Raw genomic sequence first — 13,193 nt, forward strand, 5'->3', positions numbered from 1 at the left:
TAACTGGACTTCAATATATTCTTACTATTAAATAGCTTTTCTTGGGGAGCCTGGGAGTCAGTTAAGCGTCCGAATCTTGATTTTGGCTCAGGTCATGATCTCATGGTTCATGAGATAAAGCACCACATCAGGGTCCACGCTGACAGCACGAAGGCTGCTTAGGATTCTCTCTCTCCCTCTCTGTCTCTGCCCCTCCCATGCTCGTGCTCTCTCTCTCTCTCAAATATAGATAGATAGATTTGTGAGTTACTGGGTAGGATTCAAGGAGCAGGGAAAAAAGTGCTAGAATGAGGGAAAGGACTAGAGAAAGGTATGTTAAAAGGATATTTTCTGATATAAGGATGAGGAAAGTAAGAAAACGATTCCATGCATCTTTTCTCCATTAAGTCATGTATAAAAATAGCTTGCTTATGTAATTGCATCATTTGTTTGAAGTTAGTACCCAACATTGTCCTGTAAATATGTTGTACTTAACATTAAAATCAATAAATGAAGTTCTCAGATGGAATGCTGTACCTTCCAGGAGGAATAGTAGGGAAATTCTGAATGGGTCAGGAATAGAATCTTGGTTCATGAACTCAGTCTGGTTTTAGCACGATCCTTTTTCTTTTCAGCAATCGCAGTTCAACCACTTCATCCCTGAATATACATTTTCACCTCCCTCCTTCCTTTTTCTTATTTTCTAACTGTCCCTTCCTTTAGTAATACACCAGAACCAATCATTTCTGAAATTGATGAAAACAAAATGAAGACCCAGGGGTGCCTGGGTGGCTCAGCTGGTTACGCATCCAACTCTTGATTTCAGTTCAAGTCATGATCTCACAGTTTGTGAGATGGAGCCCCACATTCAGGCTCTGGACCGACAGCACAGAGCCTGCTTGGGATTCTCTCTCTCCCCTCTCTGTTCCTCCCTTGCTTGCTCTCTCTCACTCTCTCTAGACAAACTTTTAAAAAGAATAATAACAAGCAAAATGAAGATCATACTTGCAACTTATTTTTTTAAATAAATGGATGTTCATCACTCTTTATTAAAATTCTGTTCATCTCATTTCTTTGCCTACATACATGCAAAAAAAAAAAAAAGAACTAAGTCTTGCAGGAGAAAGTAGATAAACCAACATGTTGACTTTTATCTTTCACTACATGTAATAGTTAAGAATAGAGAAATAAGTCAAACATCATATCTTCATCAGGCATATATCTGGCTTTAGAAATTAATTCATGAATTTCCGAGGTTGAGAATTTTTCCCAGTCCCAGATGCATCACAAACTTGTATTCTGCCGAGAGGATGTATGCCACCATCTTGTTCCTGAGACATCAGAGGGCCATGCTCCCCCTAATATATGTTATAAAAATCAAAATCTTTAACACGTCACAGAAACATTTTCACTGGAACCTTTAGTCGCGGTACGGTTTAAGAACAAAATGACCAACATAGTCACAATCTACTAAATCACTAAAGGACACAAGTCTATATGCCAACCCATACTGTCCCCATTCTTCAATGTGGAAGAGCGCGAACTTCACTGATAACGTCTCTGGAGAAATGTATCATGGAGATGATAAATGGCCACCTCACCCTACAACAGTGCTGGTGACGAGAAGGTATGTTCCAGAGTCACTTCAAAGGAAACTTGAAGAGAGGAGATTGAGGAACGAGGCAGCAGCTGGATCTTTCATAAGCTAGGTGCCCAAACTCAGGAGATTCCCTTAATGCCAATGAGTAGTAACTAAGAAAACGGTTTGTGCAGGAGGTTCCTTTTTTTTTTTTTTAATCTACGTTGGCAACATGGAACTGGCCCAGGAATGTTCCTGGCGTTCACACTTCTAAGCTAAAAAGTAATTACACGGTTTTAGCAAAGTCCTGTCTTCAGCAGTCGGTGTACTGAAAGAAACGTCTTCGTCCTCTTCATCTAGCTGTAGACTACCAGAAGATAAGCGGACTCTGGCCATGGGTGACCTTATCCCTTTGCCATACAAAGAGTAGTGGTCCGATTTAAGAATTTCTGATTCTGAATCACTGGATTCACTAGCTACGTATCTTTCTGATGCTCCCTGATCCATTAAAACTGTTGGAAGCTCCTGCTCTGCAAACATATATGGGAAAAAGTCAGCTTTACGACTCAGAGTAGGACAAGGCCCTAAAGGTCTAAATTCAGACCCAAAAGGAAAACGGATTGTTTTCATATCTGATTGGCTCTGGGATCGTTTGGGAGCTTGCTCTTGAATGTTACATGCAAACGCATCTTCTAAATTTGGGTCTTCCGCTTCCAGATCTATGTTGATGTTGCTCCTACCACTGGTCCCGGCCATAGCTTCTTGGAGTTCTTCAAAGTCTTGCTGAAAGCTCTTCATTCTGACATTCCTTGGGCTCCTTTTGGCTGGCTTCGTTGCAGTGGGCCCTGGAGAGCTGTCTGGCCTTTCCCTTTCCCCTGCCAAGGTCGGAGACCGTCTGGGCACCTGGGGTGGTCTGTCCACGTAAAAAAAGACTTGGGGAGGCATAATACTGACCTGCTGGCCAGTACAAGGTATATAGGGCACATCTGTGTAAGTCAGCCGCCTCGCTGGGCTCACTTCACTTGTGAGGCCGGCAGGTGTGCTCATGTGATTGTCAGCAAGCTTACAGCTCGGCTGGAAGGAGCTCAGAGGACTCCTTCCCTCAAAGTAGTCTCTGGGATCGGGGTCTGTGTAAAGAAAAGGGAAAGAGGAACTGCTCTGGGACTGATGTAACAATGCGGGGTCCGCCTCTGGTTTGGACCGCTCTGGCGCGGCGGCAACCGTCACCTCGGCCGCGGAGCTCCTCCTCCTACCGTCCAGCACGGGCTCCGAGGCTCGCACCCCATTCGCGGTTCGGTAGCATCCGCCGCCATACGCTAGTCTCAAATCTTCCACCTTGAGAGGGAGGACATGGTGAAAGAAGAGAAGAGTCGTTTGGTGGGGGCGGGGGCAGGGATCCAAAGTAGCCTCCAATTTCACAAAGGTATTTCTCACACGGTCGTTTCAACCCATGTTCTAGTCCCAGGTTGATAAATCTATACAGGCAGGACCATAACTTGTGCCATGGCCCGACCCCTGCGCTAAAAAGTACACAGGACGCTCTCCTTTCTCACTGCCACCCCAAGCCCAGCCTCTGAGTTCTTCATGTGCTCCAGCCAGCGCGGGACTTTAAGCAGTGCGGTTTAGAAGCTCTACAAATGAGCCGGGGTTCTGCTTTCTGGTTCTGGTTCTGCCTTCGACTTGCCGTGTGACCTTGGGCAAGTCCCCTAACCTCCCTGCTCCAGCCTCCTCCCTATTTTCTGTAAAATGGTGGGAAGGAGGGCTATGAATGGCATGAGAGGGTCATAGATTAGATGGTACCTTCCAGCATCATACCTCTGTGAAGCTTTTGAGATAAAAGCTGCCTATGACCTGAATGAAGACATGAGCGTTTGTGAGACCTATAATTATTATTTTTTTTTTTTTTAGGGAGAGCCAAAGAAAAATAATTAACGTGGCTAATGCTGTAAAACCCAAACGAAGCCATCATCTCACTGTTCCAGGAGAACAGCACTGTTGTTAAATTAAGTGACAAAATTACACAGCAAGAGTACTTTAAAACGTTAACCCAAGACCTTACAGCTTCCTCTAAGCCTTAAGATTTTCATTAGGTAAAAAGGAAGAGCTTTTACTTTTAAACATGCAAAGCCACAGAAATTCATTTGGATCTGCATTTTGCAAGATGTTAGCAATACAAGGTGCAATTTAAAAATGTGCCATATCCTTCCAGTCTATGAGGTACACACCAGTGGTCATTTATTAAATGGTCTTCTATTGGCTGGAAAGACTGAGCTGACAGATCTCCCTAGGAGGCCAGCCTATGCAAACAGTCACCTTTTTACACACTGGGAGATTCTGGCAGAATCAAATCTTAAAAGCATTTGAAATGCAGATGCATTACATTTATCTAAAGCAGAAAGAATTTTCAGAAACCTTACTTGTTTTGATACATCAGAGAGGAGGTCTGGTGACGACCTGCACTGCCGTTCATGGTACTGAGATGGGTAATGTTTCCTGAAATCCCCAAACAGAGAAGGAATTGAAATGGTCTTCATGCACCTACAGAACATATATAATTCTCTAATTCAACTTAAAATCAACACGAGAGAGAGAAAACCATGTACCTCTCGAATGGTAAGCTCCTCAACCTCCCTTTCTTTCCATATTCCAAAAGCTGCCGTTGGGTTCTTCCGCTATTTTAAGAATGAGACAGACATTTTATTTTAAAAAAGATTTGATGGGGGGAGCCTGGGTGGCTCAGTCGGTTAAGCGTCCAACTTCGGCTCGGGTCATGTTCTCGCGGTTCGTGGGTTCGAGCCCCACGTCGGGCTCCATGTTGGCAGCTTGGAGCCTGGAGCCTGCTTTAGATTCTGTGTCTTCCTCTCTCTGCTCCTCCCCTGCTTGCTCTCTCTCTCTCTCTCTCTCTCTCTCAAAAATAAACCCTTAAAAAATTTTTTTAATGTTTATTTTTGAGAGAGAGTGTGAGTGGGGGAGGGGCAGGGAGAGAGGGGGACAGAGGATCTGAAGCGGGCTCTCTGCTGACAGCACAGAGTCCAATGAGGGGCTTGAAGTCACGAACTGTGAGATCATGACCCAAGCGGATGTTGCACACTTAACTGACTAAGCCACCCAGGTGCCCCGAGATAGACATTTTATTAACACTAGCCATAAGCCAGTAGGCTACTAAAACTTGAAAGCTTCGTTTACTGCTGAAGTCCAGTCCACATGAATGACATATGCCATGAATCGTTGACCGTCACAGTAATTAAGAATAATACCCACTTATCCAAATATCAGGCATATATCAACCTCATCTATGCAGAGCCCAGGAAATTTTTAAAAGCTTCTGAACAGGACTACATAACAGTTAAAAAATCTGGCCTTGGAAACTAATATACTTTCCTATGAAGGCCTTTTCCCTACCTACAAATTTAGATACAATTTCTTTTTTTCTTAATATTTTTTAAAGTTTATTTATTTACTGACAGAGAGAGAGAGAGAGAGAGAATGGCAGGGAAGGGCAGAGAATCCCAAGCACGTTCCACACTATCAGTGCAGAGCTCGATGCAGGGCTCAAACTCAGGAAACCACGAGATCATGACCTGAGCCAAAACCAAGAGTCGGCCGCTTAACCCACTGAGCCACCAGGCGCCCCCATACACAATTTCTAATAAGGCTATTTATCTGGTTTCCCAATTCATGACAGAGGAAAAACAGCTAACTAAAACAGTAGAAGAGGTTTGCTCCAGCCAGACACACACCAACAAAGAAAGCCAGCTGGGAGAAACACAAAAGCCAAAAAGGAAATCACAAAAATAATAAAGCCCCAAAACTCTGAGCCATTTATCCCTGGGGTGCAGGGACTGACATTCCTCTCCCGCCCTGAGGCCATCACTGCACTACAGCTGCCTGTGCAGGTCAATAAGTGATGTTTATAATAACTCAGGTCATTAAGACAAGGGCAAAATATGCTCAGTATCATCTGTTTAAGGAGGCAGGGATTTGTAAAATACATTTTGGAAAGATTCCATCAAAAATATGTATGTTTTTAAAATCTCCTCAGTTCTTACTGAGGCAGGCCTCCACTATTTGAAAATCCCCTATGGGAAATATTCAATTCGGATTTTTTTTTTTTTTTTTTACCTTAGCTAAGAGTTCTGAAAGCCTCTTCCAAAGAGTGACTAGGCTGGTGCGTTCAAGTAAAAACAAGATCTTATTTTGACCTGGCTTCCATTCTTCCAGTGTTTTCTCACGCTATCTCTTGCCTAACCACCACCAAACGGATGTTGTTGAGCTGCCCTTTCCATGGCTTGCATACACGTTCATATAAAGAAAACAATAGGTTCATTAAATACGTCTTCTCAAACAGTGTCTGCTCCCTGCTCCTCATGCTTGCCAATATTCTGATCTAACCCCTTGCTAGGATGCTTCCCTCCTCCTCCTTCCCGGTTAGGAAATATTGACCTAATGTGTCACACAGAGAATGAGCCGTAAAGGGTGTCACCCTTTAAGTGACTTAAACGGATTCTGTATTGCTTCTAGAATTCAACTCCTCCTACTGCCTTCCCTGTCACTGAAAAGAAGTTGCGGGTACAGTATGCCCGCGTGCAATAATATTTCATTACCTGTAGCGGAAACTGGAGCCCTTGCTGCAGAGTAGGGTTCTGGGCTTTGATTTGGGCTCTTCAGAAAGTCTGAAAAAAGCATGGTACTCCACACAAGTCTTCCAGAAAGCCTTGCAGGCATCTCGGCTGGCCATGGTGAACTCCAAGGTGTCCTTGCACAACACCTGTATAAACCAATTTCCATTAAGCGAAACACCCTTCATGACTATCAAAGAACTTCAAATCCCAATGCTATCCAAACCATTGGCCCGAGGGCCCGTGCAGCTTCCGATTTTCCACTCGGCTCCCTACAGGCTTCACACCTACTAAAAGCAAATGATTGGCCACCTTCCGAGGAACGGACAGGGCCACTGCTCAAAAACAGAGCCTTTTCTAAGAAGCCCATCTCGCTTTGCAGCCCCCTCACCTCAAACGCTTGTTTACCCACCCACCCCACTTCTCTGCCAGGAACCTTTTTATGAAGTTGTAAATTAGGTTAAAATGAACATCAAAGGACATCCTTTCAAGGTGACAAGAAGTTATAAATGACCAACAGGAAACGGGGTGGGGGGGAGGGGATTTCCTTACAGATGGTAGGCTTTATAGGATGATTACACGTGTGGGAGTCTTTTTTAACATATCAGCTAGAAACACTTTGTCCTCTCTATGCTGCCTTGTTCGACAATGCTCTGTATTGCTCACTTAGCATATTCTAATCTGCTTTAGGGGAGCTTAGCCTTCCAGACCTAAAGTTCAAGTTTCCTCCATCCCCCGACCCACTATATACCCGCCTTTGCCCACGCATGCATGCAGCCCTATTTTCTGCTGACCCCCCCCCCCACCTCCTTTTGTTCATTCTCAGGTTCCTGCATGCAGCCCTGGGACACTCGACAAGCCTCACACTGGATACAGTCTCCTGAAGTGCTCAAACAAACGCTTTCACGTAAGGCTAAGGTCCAGAGGATGCAGCCCAAGCTACTGAATCTTCTGTAGGTCAAAACACGAGTTGATACACATTTTTCATTTCCTTTATGGTCACAAAAGGACATCCTTTGTAGCATCGTTGTCTCACCCCGAACAATGCGGCCTTGACCGGCAATTCCTTCTTTTGCTTAATCTACACCCAAAGCTCCCTACGTCTTGCTTTGGCAAATAGGTGTTCAATTATTTGGCATGTAGTAGGTGTTCAGTTATTTTTTGTTTAATGAAGAGGCATGAAAATACTTTATAAAATGGGGCAGATAACATCAAATAAATATGTCCATAGTCCTAGATCTGTTCACTTCCATTTGACTTCTCAAATCCCTGGAAAAAAAATGTTTTTTTAAGGAGACTTGTCTTTCATTCCAGCCACCCCATTTTCCTACTACTTTATTCGTTCTGAACTGTCAATAGGATTTCTTGGTGTTCTGCCTTGAGTAGAAATATGACTAACGCTCTGGTTTATTTATGTAGAGGCAAAAGAGGGAGTACATCACCCCTCAGGGCCAGCCAGCTTTCACCACCCACATTCAAACAATTTGCTGAAACAACCAAGAAATCCCACGTGAACCAAAAGTAGAAGAATTTATTATAAAGCTACTTACCAAAATGTTGGAATGAAGTTTGATGAGAAAATGCTTTCTCTTAAAACTCAGCTTGCGGATTTTAGCCCAGTTGAAAGTATTGATCTTTGTATTTCCCTATAATGAAACACATGGCAGACTTCAAGGTGAATGTCAGCAAAAGCTTGTTGGGAAGACAATGAGAACCTGCTAGAAAATGCGCTTCTGTGCATGGGACCATCCTTGATCTATCTCTTGCACGTACTGATCCTCCTGTACTAGGCGGAGGCTATGGGCCGCAGAAGGCGTTCCAGGTGGGACACAGGGCCGTTCCAAAATGCCAGCAAGAAGGGGTACACCTGGGAAAGGTTTCCAGCCAGGATGGGGAGATCACAGTAGAAAAGGATTACTGCAATAGCTTCTCTAATCTCACCCCTTCCTACGTTTTCACATTCAACTGCCACTCCATTTACTCAAACACCTTCGATAGCTCCTCACTACATGCATCATCAAGTCTAAACACTTTTGGCTGGGTTTTCCTGCCTCCACTATATTGAATATTCAGCCTTCTATCCCACTGATCCTAGAAAACAGTCTTCCATCCAACTCTGTACCTTCCCTCCCAGAGAGAGGGCTCCTCATTCTCCTTACCTAGAATTGCTTTCCCCATAGCCAAGCTTTCTTGCCCCGCTAAAGCGTTCTGTATAACTATGACAGCCTACATCCATTTCTAACTCCTCTTAACTCCCTTGGCTATAGTGGACTTCCCAAACCATTTAGGTCTTTTAGTTGGTTAGTTGGTTGGTTGGTTGGTTGGTTGGCTGGCTGATCTGTCGGTTAGCTGATGTTTGTTTGTCCACATGCTCCAAAAATCAAAGGTATACAGAAATATAGACATTGAGAAACCTTGCTCCTATCACCATCACTCCTATCTCTGTCCCTCTCTACCTATCTATCCATTCTCTATAGATAACCACATTTATTAGTTTGTTGTGTATACTTGTACAACTTCAAATAAATATGATAAATTAGGTTTTGATTACTTACTGGCTGCTATTGATCACTATTGCTCTGGTCTCTCAAAATAAATTGTGAGTATCTTAATTATAGGAGCCACAGGTCACGCTTAATGTTAGTTTCTTGATTATGTCATCCTTTACCCTTCTCGGGGCCTTTGTCTGTGTGCCCTTTGTCTGGAACCCCCATCCCTCACCTGCCAGCCCTCACTTCGATCTGGACAACTTCCTCAGGTCTTAGCTTAAATGTTCAAGTCCTTTCACATGTGTTACCATAGCATCCCACACTTCTTCAAGCACAAGTACATTGTATCTGTTTAAAATTATTTGTGTAGGGGTGTTTGGGTGGCTCAGCCAGTTAAGCAGCTGACTCTTGGTTTTGGCTTGGGTCATGATCTGACGATTCATGAATCAATCCCCTCACTTGGGATTCTCTCTCTCTCCCTCTCTCTCTGCTCCTCCCCTGCTCATGCTCATGCTCATGTCAAAAACAAATAAACTTAAAAAATAATAACAAGTAAAATTACTTGTTTCATTGTCGGTCTTCCCCCTATTAGAATGCAAGGTCCATGAAGTCAGGATAATTCCTGCTCACCTCTGTACCTCTAGTGTCTGGCATAGGGTGGATGTACGATAACTATACTGACAGAAGACTGAATGAATAGATTGCTGCCCAACTCGGTAAAAATACTCAAACCCATTGAATTGAACAATTAAAACAGATGAATTTTATGGCATGCAAATTATATCTCAGTAAAGCTGGTTTTGTTTAAAAAAGAAAATAATAATATAATGAATGAAGAACACATAGGAAGTACTCAGTACATAAGTATTCTTTGACTGGATTTGGGGTAGGACAAAATAGACCAGCCACATCGTTTCACACTGTCCACAGAAGTATTCACACTGGAGGAGGTCACAACTAACACGATGGCTTTGCTCCTCTGCCCTCCCCCATTTTTTCCCATGCAGGAGGAAATGGCGAGGATCGGGGCTTAGAGTGGAGTGGGTAAACAGGCATGCCTGTGACCCATTGGGTCTTTTGCCCACGAGTGTGATTCTCGTGCCACAAAGTTTACAACCAGAAACATGAGAAGGCCAAGATTCTTTTAGCTGAGTCTGTACCTGACTCTTTGTGACTTACTTCAGTACTCTAATTTGGTCCTGGAGATCACTGGGCCTGAGCTCATCCCTTCCTCTCTCACAAGTGATTTATTCCCAAACCTGCCCAGCTATCTGCCTATCATCTTTTTAATGTCTATTTATTTTTGAAAGAAGACACAGAGAGAGAGCATGAGCAAGGGAGAAGCAGAGAGAGAAGGAGAGAGAAAATCCCAAGCAGGCTCTGTGCTGTCAGTGCAGAGCCGGACGCGGGGCTCAAACTCATAAACCACGAGATGAAATCAATAGTCAGATGCTTAATTGACTGAGCTACCCAGCCACCCTTCTGCCTATCATTTTGGAAGGTGAGGCAAGTGCTCTTGAACCTTAACCTGTACCTAAATTCATTGAATGTTCACCCATGTGAGGAGACTTAATGGACTGGTCAGGTTCCTTGGAGTGAGGATTCATGATGATAGAGGACCAGAGAGGCCTGAGTTGGTTTCTAACCTGAAAAACAACGTCCTGGGAAAATAATGAACCAGTAAACAGAAGCAACTGCTGGCACACTGGGCTCTAATTCCCTAGCAGCCGACGGTGGGCATCTCCAGTGAAACCAATAACTGAATGAGAACACCACATTTTGGACCCTTTGGGTTGTTTCTGGTGCATCCGGATAAGGTGAGTGCACTCCGCATCACAGCCTAAGCTTTTAAGATGCCCAAATCCATAATGTGCGAGTTCCTGTGAGTCAAAACGGTCAGTTACAGACCATAAATGGAGGCAAAGCACATCAAGGGGAGAAGACTTACCCAAGACACTGGCAAGTGTCCCCTCCCTTTCTGACGGGTGGTAATACTGAGAGGTGAGGTCACCTCAGGAATGGACACCCACGCTTGTGCCAACGTAACCCCCGAAGCCTCAGGACTTTAAAGGAAAGAGTTGGTACCCGTAACACCACTACTCCCATGTGAGCAACAGCCAGGTGGATCTGCATCCCTTCGCCATCACTGGCGGGGTGAGGCCTGATGCCGTACATATCCAGCTTCCTTGCTATATCCAGTAGCAGAATGTCCGATTCAGCCGGGCTCCTGCCGCTGCAAAGGGAAAGAATTTACGAGCCTAATAAATGCGGCAAGAATGACACCTCCACCCTAAGGGCTCCAAGAGGAGCTCAGTGTTTTCTCGAGCTCGAAGCTTCTCTGACTTAAGGACTTGCTTTTTTTTTTTTTTTTCATGTTTATTTACTTTTGAGAGAGAGAGAGAGAGCACAAGCAGGGGAGGGGCAGGGAGACGGGGAGACACAGAACCCGAAACAGGCTTCAGGCTCCGAGCTGTCAGCACAGAGCTTGACGCGGGGCTCGAACCCACAAACCGTGAGATCAGGACCTGAGCCAAAGTCGGATGCTTAACCGACTGAGCCCCACAGGCGCCCTAGGACTTGCTTTTAAGAGCCTGTCCCCAGCATTAGCATGCCCACTAGCAGAAGCAGGTGCCAGATGAAGTACTTACACGTGCTTCTGATGAAAGTGCATGATCTTGCTCTCTAAACAGTCTTGGTTCGGTAAGTATCGGGTTTGTGCCAGATGTTTCTTATCTGTTTCTTCATGAAAGTCTCCCAGTTCTGCTGCACGACAGAAAAGTGACATTTTTCACATTAGCATTGAGGAGTTAAGCAGTGGAGCACCTGGCAGATTCTCTGACCTGCCCCAAACAGCCCCTTCTTTGCAGCCAGTATAGCCCTAGGCCCCCACCCCATGATTTATGTATCTTTATATTTTAGTTCACGGTGGAATGAACTGGGTCTTTCTCAAATCAGAAGCAGTGGCTTGCTATGAAGTCTCAGTATAGTAAATCACAGACACGGTGTAGGTCTTAAAGGCTCCAGGATCACAGGTGAGTATTTCATTAGTTTCTTCTTCCACATTCTGTTTGTGATCTCTTCTTCTTCTCATCAGTTCCTGTTACGGTTTGAGTTGTGTGTGCCCCAAAAACACTCTCAAATTCATATGTGGAAGTTCTAAACACCAGTACCTCACACTGTGACTGTATTTAGAGACAGGACCTAAAAAGAGGGGATTAAATTAAAATGAGTCAGCAAGGGGGCACCTGGGTGGCTCAGTTGGTTGAGCGTCTGACTTCAGCTCAGGTCATGATCTCACAGTCCGTGAGTTCAAGCCCCGTGTCAGGCTCTGTGCCGACGGCTCAGAGCCTGGAGCCTGCTTCGGATTCTGTGTCTCCCTCTCTCTCTGCCCCTCCCTGCTCATGCTCTGTCCCTCTCTGTCTCAAAAATAAATAAAAACATTTAAAAATAAAATAAAATAAAAAAATAAAATGAGTCAGCAGGGTGGGCACTCATCCAATCTGACTAGTGTCCTTATAAGAAGAGGAAATTCGAACACACAGATACCAGGAATGCAAGTGCACGGGAGAAAGACCAGGTGAGGATACATCCAGAGGACAACAATCTGCAATCCAAGCAGAGAAGGCTCAGAAGAAACCAAAGCTGTCCACACTTCAGCCTTGGATTCCTAGTCTCCAGAAGTGTGAGAAAATACATTTCTGTCATTTAAACCACCTAGACTCTGGTATTTTGCTTTGGCAACCCTAGCAAAGTAATACAGGCCCCTAACCTCGCTCTACCTTGATCGTACATTATCCAAAAAGGAGCATATAAATGCCAAGTACAATGCCAGCCAGTCACAGCTATTCATCACTCTGTACACTGGGAAGTGAGTAAAACCCTAGCTATCTGGAATCCCTAGGAAATGAATCATTCTGGAAATTATTCGGGCTTTTCCAAATTACTGGCAGTTCACCCCTGATCATAATCTACTCTTTTCTAGATGTCTCCAGTTTATTGTTTTAAACATCTGTCAGCACAATGCCTACAAAGGTCGTTGAGGTGTACAGGATTATCTGCCCCTACAGTTAATGGATTGGAAATGTTTTGATTTTTGAATTACCGTGTCTTCTTTATCATTTTTACACCTTTCCCTCTCTGTCAGATTGATATGAATCACTTCCTGGTCACTGACTTCCCTTGAAGAGGTCTCCACTTGGTTGTAATTATGACTTCTAAGTGGGAACCTAGATATCCAAACCTGTTAGCGTTTTATGAATTGGAAGAGTAAATGGATTCTCCATGGAATCCTGTGGTGCTTGCCTATTGACTAAAATACATGGACACGGGACACTGATTTTGAGTGCTGGAAACTTATTTTGCCTTTTCTCTTGATTTTCTTTTGTTTCTTAATTTTTAAAGTTTATTTATTTATTTTGAGGGGGAGGGTCAGAGACAGAGGGAGAGGGAGAATCCCAAGCAGGCTCCGCATTGTCAAGGAGCCAGACACGGGGCTCGAACCCACCAACCATGAGATCATGACGTGAG

The 13,193-nt window shown here is 44.3% G+C and overlaps 1 protein-coding gene across 1 annotated transcript in view; it reads right to left on the bottom strand.

Annotated features, from left to right (window-relative positions):
* Positions 1-902: 902 nt before the first annotated feature.
* The window catches only part of FRMD7 (FERM domain containing 7), a 38,907-nt gene continuing 26,616 nt past the window's right edge, over positions 903-13,193 (bottom strand). Inside the window, exons 7-13 of the mRNA XM_042973973.1 lie at positions 11,315-11,429; positions 10,752-10,899; positions 7,728-7,823; positions 6,163-6,326; positions 4,162-4,230; positions 3,976-4,051; positions 903-2,893 (exon numbers count right to left, since the gene is read on the bottom strand). Of these exons, the coding sequence (XP_042829907.1) occupies positions 1,829-2,893; positions 3,976-4,051; positions 4,162-4,230; positions 6,163-6,326; positions 7,728-7,823; positions 10,752-10,899; positions 11,315-11,429 (1,733 nt within the window). The 3' untranslated portion in view covers positions 903-1,828. The remainder of the gene's footprint in view (positions 2,894-3,975; positions 4,052-4,161; positions 4,231-6,162; positions 6,327-7,727; positions 7,824-10,751; positions 10,900-11,314; positions 11,430-13,193) is intronic.

This window comes from Panthera tigris, chromosome X (genome assembly GCF_018350195.1).
Source record: "Panthera tigris isolate Pti1 chromosome X, P.tigris_Pti1_mat1.1, whole genome shotgun sequence".
Taxonomy (NCBI): domain Eukaryota; kingdom Metazoa; phylum Chordata; class Mammalia; order Carnivora; family Felidae; genus Panthera; species Panthera tigris.